The sequence below is a fragment of the Schistocerca piceifrons genome, chromosome 4, assembly GCF_021461385.2.
Source record: "Schistocerca piceifrons isolate TAMUIC-IGC-003096 chromosome 4, iqSchPice1.1, whole genome shotgun sequence".
NCBI lineage: Eukaryota > Metazoa > Arthropoda > Insecta > Orthoptera > Acrididae > Schistocerca > Schistocerca piceifrons.
In genome coordinates, this window is record NC_060141.1 from 669,476,527 (window position 1) to 669,489,581 (window position 13,055).

A 13,055-nucleotide genomic window follows, 5' to 3' on the forward strand; every position below is an offset into this window, starting at 1 on the left:
TTCCAGACTGCAGCGCCTTTAACCGCACGGCCACTTCGGCCGGCTCGTCTTTATTAGGTTTAGTCTCTACCCATATTCTATACTCATTAGTCCATTCCACTCAGCAGATCCTGTCATTCTCCTTCATTTTCACTCCCGATCAGCGAATCTCATCACATCATTTAACTTTGAATTTTAATTCCACTCCTGAACCTTTCTTTTATTTCTGAGATGGCTTCTTCGATGTAGAGACTGAACAGTGGGGGCGAAAGACTACATCTGTTTCGTACATGCTTTTTAATCCTAGCAATTTGTTTTCACGGTCGTCCACTCTTATTATTGCGTCTTGGCTCTTGTACATATTGTATATCACCCGTATATCCCTGTAGCTTCCCCTGTTTTTCAGAGAATTTCGAACATCCTGGACCATTTTACACGGTCCACTTTTAATCTTCTGGCATTCCACTCGACTCGTAGAACGTTATCCTTTCGTTGGTCATTCAGTCTTTTGCTAATGGTCACCTTCCCCTTGACAGTCCCCTCACAGACATACGAATCCGGGACTATTCTGGAATATTTTTCCAATGGAGAGATCATCATAACACTTTAAATTAAATTAAAGGCCGCACATCCTATGGATACACGATATGTGCCTTCAATGCAGTGGTTTCCACTGGCTTCTGCATGCTCATGCCGTTGATCATTGCTCATTTTCCGCCTTTAGGCGCATTTTCCCACCCCAGGGGCGGGAGAGTGCCCTGTGCCTTCTTTGGCAGTAACGTTGGCAGAATGATGGTGAGTTCTAATGCCGGAGGTCTTCTGACGCCAATGCTGATTATTAATCAAAACTTAAGTGGTGGAGGATTTCGAATCTGGGACCAAGGACGATTCCGTTACTGATCAAAGATGCTACCTCGAAACCGTGAACATTATCGTATATTAATGCCTTAAGGAGCTGATATTTCTCTAATTTCCATAATTCCTTTGATTCGCGTTTCCTCTTCAATTCCAGATAGGTCGGAATTGAAAACAATTTCCCCACTGAACAATGGGATAAGTTTGTTTATCTCATGTACGAGTTTTCTAGTCGATTCCGCACTTTTGCTGTGCATCGTCAAGTTTACGCTTTATCTGAAAATTCGTTGCCTTACGTCTCCTAATTCTGCATCACTGTTCAAGGTTCTGCAAGCATTGACTGCTTCCCTTGAAATCGCTGCAATCTACGTCGCACAAAATTTGATGTGTATGTCGTATCAGGTGATGTCATACACATATTGTAAATTCTATCGAGCATTCTTAAAACGCGCAAACACCAGTTTTTGTAACAAGTGAGCCTTGTCCCTCCTTGAATATCCGCAGTTTTGTTTAAGCATTACGCGATTGTATTGTTCCGGACTTATTCTAAATCGTTCATAATTGTTGTTTTACTATGCTGCCGATGACTGTCCATGTACGTAATCATGTTTGGTACACACTCCTTGGACAGCGATTGTTTTTTACTACTTTCACTGTAGACGGGATACCTACCTCAATGTCCGACAAAGATGAAGTACTCATGGCTTGACACGTGTTACAGAATCGATTTCAATTGTTAAGCACGTATCATCATCATTGTGTTCCTCATGTACATTGTCCACACAGTCAAGAGTTTCCGACACCATTCATTCCAATGACTCATGTTGCTGAAATGCTAATATTTCGTCTGCCACTTCTTTCATGCTGTGCGAAATTCCATGGGTTCCTATCTGACGAAATGTCAACTACGGCAACTGTTGCAGATATAATGCAATGTTTGCTTTGTATATTGTTGACATTGCTCTGCCTTGTATCAACACCACTAGCATCTCTGCGCCGTTGTGAGTTACTCGTCAACTAAGGTGCTCAAATACGATCCGTAGCCACATGTTATTATCTTGATTTTGTAACTCATTTTTATTTTACATATAGCTATGTATTTTTATCTTGTTTTCTGCTGCCATCTGATGATGGCAATTCCGCAACGTGCAACGTTGGATTAATAAAGTCAGCTTGCATCCTTGCAACTTTTTTCTGATCGACCTATTCAGCATTTTGTAAACTGCACGTACTTTTCACCATTGTCACATAACTCCTTCGTGACTTCACATAGCACCTATGCAAGTTTACGCCACACTGGACCATTCGTGTGGGCAAACGGCTCTTTGTTTTCAAAATAAATGTATAAATGTACTGACTAATCAAAGGAACATTCTTTTCAACAGAAGTGTCTGAATAGTGATGTAATTCGTAAATATTCTAAGTGAAAGTTGAGTAATTCTTTACTGAGTGCACAAGAAATCAAAGACAAGTGTGAATGTATGTTCGTGAAAAGTGAAATAAAAATGATATAAAGAGGCAAGTACTTGGCGAATAGTACAAATCCTGAAATTTCTAAGCGAGTATTTTTTATTTTTTCATAATTTCTTTTCTTGTATTGGGGAAGCTTTGTAACAGATCGAGAGCATCCCTTTAAATAGCATGCGCTTGTCACGCAGTATGCATTAGTTAGCGTAGGTAGCGCCTGTTCTGCAGCGAGACACTGCTTTGAGGCTACAATTGTTAATAGGTCTGAATCAGCAAATTTTAGCTGGAGAGGAGAATATTTTGAACAAAGGGTTAGATTTTAGTCTTCCTTTAAATGTGCGTTCACAAATTGTTGAGAGGTCTTAGCTGAGGTGAAAGTCGTTTATGAAGTGTATATAGTTTCTAAGCTTTTGCAACCAAAAACTGCATTACAGACAAAGCTCTTCACAAAACTTTAACATCATGACACTTAACAAATTTTAATTTCATTTCCACAGTGAACTGGCTGGCCACCAAATTTCCAGAAAATAATGACGACATCTCGATTGCTGATAAAGAAAATTTTGTAGTTCTTCTTTCAGTTGCAAATTATGTTTCGAAAACTGTGGATTTTTTTTTTCAAACTAAGAACATCATTGAAAATAATAAATGCCCATTTCAGTGGTATATTAACGACATGAAAAACTTGTTCAGATTTCTAATGTTCTTTTTGCTTGGGATTTCACAAAAAAGGCAGATCGCAATGAATCCTAAAATACCCACCTTCCATCCGCAGATTAATTTAAATAAATTGAATTATCCTATTCGTTCTATTCTGAACGGTTGTCATGGATCTAATTACTTTTCGGTTGTTTATGCTACGGTAAACTCAAAGCTGCATTTACTTTAACGAAAAATTAGGCTATAAAAAAATTGCTATTAAATGGCAATGCTTGTCATGGAAAAGGTCAAGAGGCTACCATTACCTCTCTATGGCATCGCCAACCTTTATACAAATACCCGAAAGACAAGACGTTACAAATTATATGGACGGACCTCTTAGGACATATGAAATTGAATGACGGAGAAATTTTTGACTGCTTGGACAAAAACGCCTATTTTTGTCTTATAATTACATAACGTTTAATAACAAATCTTATAATAAAGTCATGGTCTTGAGTTGGATTGCAGTTTATCAGGCATAAACTGAAACGCAGCCCGTTTCACTTAGTTGAGTACTTAATACTTCTTTTTTATAATTCTGTGTTTATATTCGTCTATATCGTATGAGCCTCTGAAAGTATGAGAATATATTTTGGTTTTATTAATAAGTAAAGCGTGAGACACTGCGACGAATCAGCACGGAGATGGCACTTGTTTGTTTCATAAAAATTACTTAGACCTTCAGAAATTGTGAAAACTGTAGTTCGACTTTCAGTTCAGGAGTTACAGTAATGCAGATAAGAAAACCGCTAGTAAACAGATCCAACGTTTTAGTGTGACAAATTTCACTTCTGCTGACTGTGTATAGAACACTAAAAAATAAATGTCGTGTGACTAGGGCTTCCCGTCGGGTAGACCTCTCGCCGGGTGCAAGTCTTACGATTTGACGCCACTTCGGCGACTTGCGCGTCGATGGCGATGAAATGACGATAATTATGACAACACAAAACCCAGTCCCTCAGCGGAGAAAAATCTCCGATCCAGCCGGGAATCGAACCCGGGCCCTTAGGATTGACAGTCTGTTGCGCTCACCACTCAGTTACCGGGGGCGGACTATGGAACACTGACCTGGCTCATTTGCAACTCATTCTAATTGTTTGAAATTTGTTCTTAATTAACCACAACTTAGCATGGAACTCTGTTATTAGTCCAATAGACTAGAGCGTTTTCATTTGTGGAATCTTTTGGAGACGCAGCACCGAATGATCTAGACAACGCTGAAATGGTTGAGCATCAGGCAGTCGCAAATCACGTATGACATTTCAAATCTTCTCTTCCTCTAGAGTGCCAAAACTGACTTTACTGATATTAATTTTCGCTGTTTTGGGTTTTGTCTTATCTTCAAGTTTTTTTATTCATTTAGTTTACATTTTTGCTATCTGTATGAGTAAAGTAGTTGTCACATCGTCCGAATGGGCACTCACATGGTAAATGTAATGTGAGCATGAGTGAAAAATCCTACAGTCGAGTCGTGTGATAAATTTATTTGTTGTTGGGTAAATAATTTTATTTACTCTGTATAGTCCTATTTCTTACGCCTCAAAATGTCTCTGTGTTAAACTTTGATTTGAAATTAACTGTTCTTGATGGCAATGTTCTAAATATGATCAACAATTTCTTCTGCCATAAGTTACGATTTTCTTTTCTTAAACTACTGTGCATTACACATGTATTTTCATACGTTTTCTACACATTGATTACCTGTTTTGATTTCGCAACAGAACAATTTCACTTTGTTTACGCACCAATATTTGTAGAGTAACTATTAAAAATAGCCATCAACCATTATAAGGTATACTATAGCATTGCCCGTAAATACGCTGTAGTCTGGTATGACTGTGTTCTTCGGTTCCATTAACTGTTATCCACAATTACTTTTTCATAGTTCTCTTTATTGAAGTTATAATTATGTAATTAGCATCAAAATAATAGATATTTCCATTTCAAATTATTATGGTTTCAAATAATATTTCTTTATAAAAAGCTGTGTGAATCTCTTACTCATTACATATATACTTATTATTATAATATAAGAACGCCTCAACCTGAATGAGGTCTTCTTATTATCCAGGTATCATGTATTCGATGTCACATTGATACTAGAAGTAGAACACCAGTAATGTTGTAAATTCACAATCGAGGCAACTAGGCAGGTGCAGGATACTACAGCAGTCGGATGGGTGTGCGACTCCATGTCCTAAGACGTCCGCTTCCGCGCCTACATGATATTCTTACTTCCGCTTCTCTTGTGTCACTGGAAAAACAACAAAATGTAATGAGATATTTCAGAAGGAGAGGTCAGTACTCATGTTATTTACCTGAATATGTTTCCAGAGTTACAATAATTACATGTAGCCAATTAGAAAATACATACACACACACACACACACACACAGAGAGACGCAGGGAGATATTTACACATATCCATAGATGTTAACGTATTTAATTCCTGTTCAAAATGTTTACTCGTTGTTGGCATATTTTGGGTATATACAATGTGGTGGGAAAAAATTTGAAAAGCTTGTAAAGATGGTGCAAGGTCGGATATGCTGAGAAATTCTCGTTAAGATAAAAGTTCGATGCGATGCACCGTTTTCGAGTTACTTAGCATTGAAGTTAGCTAATCAGTTCAAGCAGCGCGCCAGAGACTGTATCGGCAAATATTTTCTTCTTTTCGTCTCCTAAAATCTAAGAAAACAGAGCCTCAAAAATTAGACATGGGTAGGCAGTAAGTATCAAAGCGAGCCAAAGGTTGAGCAGCCTCGTGCGCTATCATCTACGCGATGAGACAAAACTGACACTAATTACATCTGGCCGAACAGCTGAATTTGCGCACGCAACGGCCCGAGTGTCAAACTTCGGTGCTGGATGTTTAAGTCGGAAACAGCTTGACGAAGCGACTTTTTTTCTGACTAGTATTTCACATCATAACCTACGCTGCAACACTCTAAGAGGTTCTTTTAATATATATGGTCTTAAAATAAGCCTCTACGCGTGTGTGTGTGTGTGTGTGTGTGTGTGTGTGGGTGGGTGGGTGAGTGTGAGTGTGCTTGTGTGTGTTTATACGAGTTATTCTGGGTGGTCGAGATAACTGGGCGACCCTATCGCATGGCCCAAAATGTAGGTTGTAACTGGTGTTAAGTTCAGGTATTTTTATTGGTAACTGAGGACGGGGTACTGAATAACATTACATCAGTGTTTACATCATTTTCAGACTGACAATTGCAGCCACTATAAGTCATACGTTTTCAGGTTGGTTTGTATTTCCATGTACATGTAGCAAGAGCAAGCCACCAATGGGCAGCAGGTCAGGCGTTGAAATATGGACGCGTTGACACAAAGTGGTTCGCCTTTACTGATATGCATAGACCGGTCACTGGTGCAGTACGACCGTGCAAAAACTAGCAGGTCGTAAAGTTTTTCACGTGGGAAGACTGTTCGCCACAGAGAAAATATCAAGCAATTCACTGGTGTTTGTACATATTAAGGTGCCACATAAAAAAACATCCGCATTTACACCCGTTGCAACCTGTTAATACTTCGAGGTGTTATTTTCAATAAGTTCTAGGGAACAGTATGACGAATACTTGAGGAATACAAGTTACTTTTAAACTTTGTATCCACCGTAATATCACTAGGACTTCGTTTTCTTTTCAGCGACAATGCATACATATTTTGAGATACGGAAAACACGCTTCGAATAGGAACATGACCCGATAGAACAATATAACAGCGCCACAAAATACTGTCTCAGTCAGCAGAGCTAGGTTCCTGATTGGTCTGTAACTTCTACAGTACCACATGTAAGGAACCACTTTCTGGTAGGTTTCGTATGTTTATTTATATGCTTGCCATAACAGGAGCTCAAAATGTTGACCTTGTGCACTGTTACACACAATATAGACATTTCGGACAGACAATATTGAGTGTTTCACTTTAGTATGGCTTAACTGAGAACTGGCTCGAATGATGCGGTATTTGACGTCTTCGGTAGTTGCCAGTGTTCGCTTGAAGACCTCTTGTATCGCTACAAATATTACTCCAGAGGTCGTTACTCTGTTTCGCGTCCATCCTACTTTGTGTTTGCAAAACGATGGATTGAACGATCTGTAAAATCTCTCTTTATAAAATACGTGCACAATGGGAATGACATCACTCATATTGGAACCACATGGCCTGTATTGTGTCCGGTACGATATCTTCCAGTAAAAGCAGCCACGTATGATTTACATTCATCAGATACTTGAGTCTATTTAGAATTTTGTCAGTAAGACTGAACCAGGGATCAATTCCTGAAAGACGGCCGTTACACTTAGACAGACCGAGGTCGTACTTTATTCCCCCTCTGAGCTAAAGTGGATGGTCAACGGACATGTAGTTCGTATTATGAAGATAGTTTTTCCGACTGTTTTTGAACGATACTTCATCCGTTAGTAAAACCTTCCACTGAAACGGAGCATTTTGTACTTCACACTTTCAATTTCTTGTGACTAAAGGGAAAGTTAAGTATTTGTTTGTTGTATGACAAACACTCCCACATTAGCCGCCATCGAGTGTGAAATACATACAAATTCCACATGTGGATAGAGAGAGATAGAGAGAGAGAGAGAGCGAGAGAATGTGATGTATTTCTCAATATTTTGTGGAATAGTGGATTCCATACCCGTTACAGATTACCACCTTAACATGGTGAAAAGATTTGCACGGCTCAGTGATTCACAGAGGTATACCAGATTGGTCAGTAGATGCGACACCAGAAAAACAGCAGTTTTCCTAGAGGGCTCCCTTGGTGGGAGAATGTGGGCTGCAACCACACAGGCCCTCGGCTAAGTCTGAGGCTGCTTACACCCACTTGTGTCAGAGCTCTTGTGCCTTCCATCCTGCCGGCCTCTATTGGCCAACTCTTGCCTTTTGTCTTCCATTCTCATTCTCTAGTCTTGTCTCCCTTAGTGATAAAAGCCTCTTCAGTTGAGGTGAAGGAAACTTTCCTAGGGATGCAAACCCATAGGGGAACATCTGGTCCTCCAGGTAGTGGGCTATGCGATGAGATGGATAACCTATCCAAATAAATCGGAAGCTCTGGAAAATTACCGGGCAAGGAGAACACTGAGAATTGCGGGATAAAATACATACTCTACGTTGCCACATCGAACTTTCAGAGTCTAATGAGAAACAATACCGAGCTTAATAAAATACTTAAAAATTTTAAAACAAATTTAGCTGTGACTAACTAACCAAAAAGAAGTCGAAAAATACTAAATATCTAGAAGATTACCTTATGTCACATAGAGGGGTAGCACTGAGTGAAGAGCATGTAGTGGAGCAGCAGTGTTAATAGATTATAAGAACATCACTACAGAAATATGCACAAGTAATATAAAGAATCATCACAGTGAGATTGAAACCTGATTGAGGACACTTAGTTATAGGAACTCACACACAAGAAGAAGAAAAGAAGAAAAAAACTGATACCTCTTATAACAACTGGGAAATCTGAGAGAGTTTTTGCCTTTGATGAACTGAATGTAAGCAATACATATATATAATGTAACCAATACCTTTTTAAAAAGAGGTGATAGATCTCTTATTGACTGCATAGCACTAAACAAAATGTATTGCCTATGGTGACACACCAGTACGTTGTGGAGGGGCGGGGAACATGAGTACGAATCATTATCTTGTTGTCTGCCTGCTTAGCTGGGTGGTAACGTGCTTCCCTCTCATGCACTGGGACCGAGTTCGATTCCCGGCCGGGTCGGAGATTTTCTCCGCTCGTGGATTTGGTGTTGTGTTGTCTTCATCCTCATCTTTGGCTACAAGTCGCCCAATGTGACGTCGAATGAAGTAAGACTTGTGCTTGGCGGCCGAACCCGAATAAGACATCCCGTCCAACAATGCCATAGGGTCATTTCATTGCCTTGTTAAATCAGAGATACAATTCCGGAAGAGATGGGAAAAGAAAGAACAAGAGAAAAAATGAAAGAAACCCAAACAAAACCTTTTACGTGCATATTCTCCAAAAAGAGAGTTTCACGAATCTACATGAATGCTGATTATCTAAGCTTCTCCCACAAAAGGCCGTCAAGTGAAGATCCAACCCCAGATTAAACAAATACTAAAAACTGCAGACAGATGGCTAAAGAAATTCTACGTGAGGAACCCAAAACGATTCGAAAAAGGGGACTTAAAATTTGGAATGCAGGGATACAAGAAGGCGTAGAACAAAAAGCATGTAGGTGGTTCTTGCAGAAACACAATGATGAAGGTAAGGAAAAATATATTGAAATCAGAAAATAAACAAAAACGAAATATTACGCGTACACATAGATACTGGTGGATTACATTTATAAGCATAGTTAAATACGAAATTTGTGGCATATAAACTGGTCAGACAGCTAAGAGAATCGGCAAAATCATCGAAAATATAAATATCATTGATTCAGAAGTGTGGGTAACTCTATAAGGAGTCATGGTATAATTCAGATGTAGAAAAGCCAACGGACGGAAAAGCAGAGGAAGGGAGGCATCTAAGATATTTGAGAGAGATAAAACAAGCATTCAAAAAAAGATAAAGATGGAAAAGCGCCAGGTTTTCAAGGAATTAACTTGGTAATAATAATAATTTCGGTTGCTCAACGGCCTGACCAAGTCTTTCCACTGGACGCCAATTCGGCGACTTGCTTGTCCCTAGCCTACCCCAGTTATCCAACCAGGGGAAGGAGTCCCACAGTTTAACGTGGGAAACAAACCACCTGTCGTTTCTGGCGATTGCTCACATGGTTGGGAGGTGAAGGCTGGGTTAAAACGCAAACCTAAAAATCCAAGCTCAGTCTGGGATTCGTTCGCGCAACGTCTTGGCTGCAAGTCAAGCTCTTTACCACTTTTATTTTTATTAATTCTTCATTTTGTCCTTCATCTTTCTCTTCATTTAATCTGGACAGACGTCACAGGACACCCCTTCAAGTTCATCGTTGAATACTTCACACAGATTTTTCATTACAGAGGACAGTCAGGACCGCTAGACCACCAGGCTCGAACTGATAACATATTGTGAAATATTTCTAGAATTCAGACTTCGGTTTTTCTGCAACATGTGTCTGGGTACAGGTAAAGTAACAGTAGAACGGAGATGCGCTAATTATAATTTCACTGTTTAAAAAAGGACGTAGAAGTAACAAAAATAATGGCAGGGGAATCAGTCTTCTGAGAGCTTCTTATAAGATCTACAGCAAAATAATTAACGAAAGGCTTTCTAATATCTGTGATTCAATTTTAATTAGAACAGCAAGCAAGCATCCGTAACGGAAGATCCCCTGCCTACGATGTTTTCACACCGATACGTAAGATATGAAAAACGTATTTGGGAACACCCCTAGCTTTTATCGATTATGAATAAATATTTGAACGCATCCACAGAAAAATGCTCTAGTCAATAACGGAGAATAGAGGTTATACAAGGCCACCGATGAAAATATTCCTATGTTCGTATAAAAACACCAAAATAAGACTAGATTCTGGCAAAGAGCTGATACCACAAGTAAACTCCAACACATGCGTGAAATATATCATCTACACTGTACAACATCTACATCGACGATCTGGTCAAGGGAATGGTTGAAGGACCGAACAGCTCAAGGCAAAACAACTGTGACAAATAAAGCTCCAACAACAGAGCTTTTTGCCACAGACCTGGTAATCATGTAGGACGCTGAAAATAAATTACAAATAGCGGTACATGGGTTAAATAATATAGGTCTAAGTTACAACCTGAAGATCTCTACAGCTAAAATGAAAATACCGTATAAGAACCAAGACAATCATTGGAAACCAGTTAATAGAAATGGTAACTCATTTCCAATATCGAGGATGTGACACAACTTTTGAAGAAGAGAGAGATATACGTAAGATAAGTAACATCTGTAAACATACATGTAACCTGATAAGAAGAACCCTGAAGGTCAAAACAAGGACAGAAATCAAATAGAAATTTTATACATTCGTGGCACTATCCACACTGGTATACGGAGCAGAGAGTTGCACATTAAGATCAAAAGACGGAAGATACCTTGAAATAAAGTACCTTAGATAAGTGAAGAGATGCAGAAGAGAAGAGAAAATAACAAATGAAGGCATAAGGAAAGACCTGGGGGTGTAGTCGTTAACTGAAAAAGCAATCCAAGAAATCAGCATCAGAAACAGCATGTATTGCGTATGTTGCCTCGGTGAATTCCTGGAAGAGCGATGGAATACAATACTATTGGAAGATGGGGTATGGATAGACTGAGGAAGATATGGTGAGGGCGGAAGAGGCTATGGGGCTTAACCCTTGATTGGCGGAAGAAGAAGCTAGTCGGTTAGAAGAGGTACTAAAAAACTAATGTGAAGAGATACCGTGATGTGAATTAGAATTTTATTTGGTAAGAGAAGATGGGAACATCAGGATACATCGGGTATCATAGCCAACAGAAGTGAGAGGGCATTAGAACGCGTCTCGGATAGGAAGAAGAGCGTCTGTGGTACTTAGGATCGATCTAAAAATCCTCCAGAAGGAGCAGTAAGAACAGAATATCTAAAACCACCATCTTCACTTACGTGCATCTCTTCGTGGCAGGTGAAATAGACTAAGTAACAACTCACCAGAATGAATTAAACATGCGGCTCCTGAGTTAAACAAAGTGTTCACCTGAATCTAATTATAATATTCCTCGTACAGTTCATCAGTTTTCATCCTATGTACTACATAAACTGTAGGCAGTAAGGAGAACAACCTACGTAAAAATATCTCGGTCAGTAATTCGAGGCCTGTACACTAGACGATTCCAAATGTAAGTTACTCATTATTACAGCAGGCCAAGTAACCTTTACTGAATGCTGTGCTAGACAACAAAGTGACGTAGATACATGACCCTAATTTTAACATACCCACCAAGTCTCTGTAAATAACGTTCAGAACTATTCTTTTCCTTGACAACAGAAATGCGCTTCTTGGTCACGAAGCTATTCGAGAACGTCCTCAAAGTAGGAAAATTTCTTTCCCTCGTACATTTTTTAATCTTGCCGAAAAAATGAATATCACGTGTTCCTTGACCCAGATTTCGCTTCATCAGTTGCGTGTATTATTTCACGGCAGATGCACGCCACATTGAATTTGGTCCATGTGAAGCCAGAATTGCCGGTGAACCAATGGACAATTTGTGCGCACTGTGGTTCGTCCGTAATTTGTACTGTGGCAGAACTGTGTCTGCAGGATAATGGGAGCATGCGCCCTCTTCTGACAATGCGCCACTTTTAGGGCTCAATAGTTTTAGCTTGGGATGACAGCGTAACTTTCTGTACGAAGTCCCACAGTACAAGTTGCAAGCAAGAAGGTGTGAAGGGCAGCTTACAAAATATGTGGCATAATATTCGCAGGTTGTATAGTGGGTGTAAGCAGCCTCAGACTTAGCCGATGGCCTGTGTGGTTGCAGCCCACATTCTCCCACCAAGGGAGCCCTCTAGGAAGACTGTTGTGTTTCTGGTGTCGCATCTACTGACCAATCTGGTATACCTCTGTGAATCACTGAGCCGTGCAAATCTTTTCACCATGTTAAGGTGGTAATCCGTAACGGGTATGTAATCCACTATTCCACAATATATTGAGAAATACATCACAATCTGGACACAACGAACGAGCTGATACAAAATTGTCAAAGCAACCATTGAGATTCACCTCGTACCACTACAACTAAACATAAGAAAGTGATTATTATATAAAAGGGAAGATGTATGATGCACAATAATTGGTAGCGCTCTTGGTGCATGCTGCTCATTCGGGACAAAGATTGGAGTTTGCATTCCAGTATGTAAATACCGCAACTGGGCGTCCACGGAATGGTGAAAGTTGGGCGCTTCAAATGAATCCCGTTTCATGTTCCATAGGACAGATTTTCGTTGGCATGTACGGTGTGAAATCTGAAAGCAAACACCCTGCAACGAGGAGGGAGAGTTATGGTAGGGGAATCTTTCCATGGGGTTCCCTGGGTACTCAGACTGGAAAGCACAATTGATCAACA

At 39.7% G+C, this 13,055-nt stretch overlaps 1 protein-coding gene across 1 annotated transcript in view; it reads right to left on the reverse strand.

Moving 5' to 3' along the window:
* Positions 1 to 4,874: 4,874 nt before the first annotated feature.
* The window catches only part of LOC124795412 (B-cell receptor CD22-like), a 125,331-nt gene continuing 117,150 nt past the window's right edge, over positions 4,875 to 13,055 (reverse strand). The window contains exon 9 of the mRNA XM_047259433.1: positions 4,875 to 5,257. Coding sequence (XP_047115389.1) covers positions 5,255 to 5,257 — 3 coding nt within the window. The 3' untranslated portion in view covers positions 4,875 to 5,254. The remainder of the gene's footprint in view (positions 5,258 to 13,055) is intronic.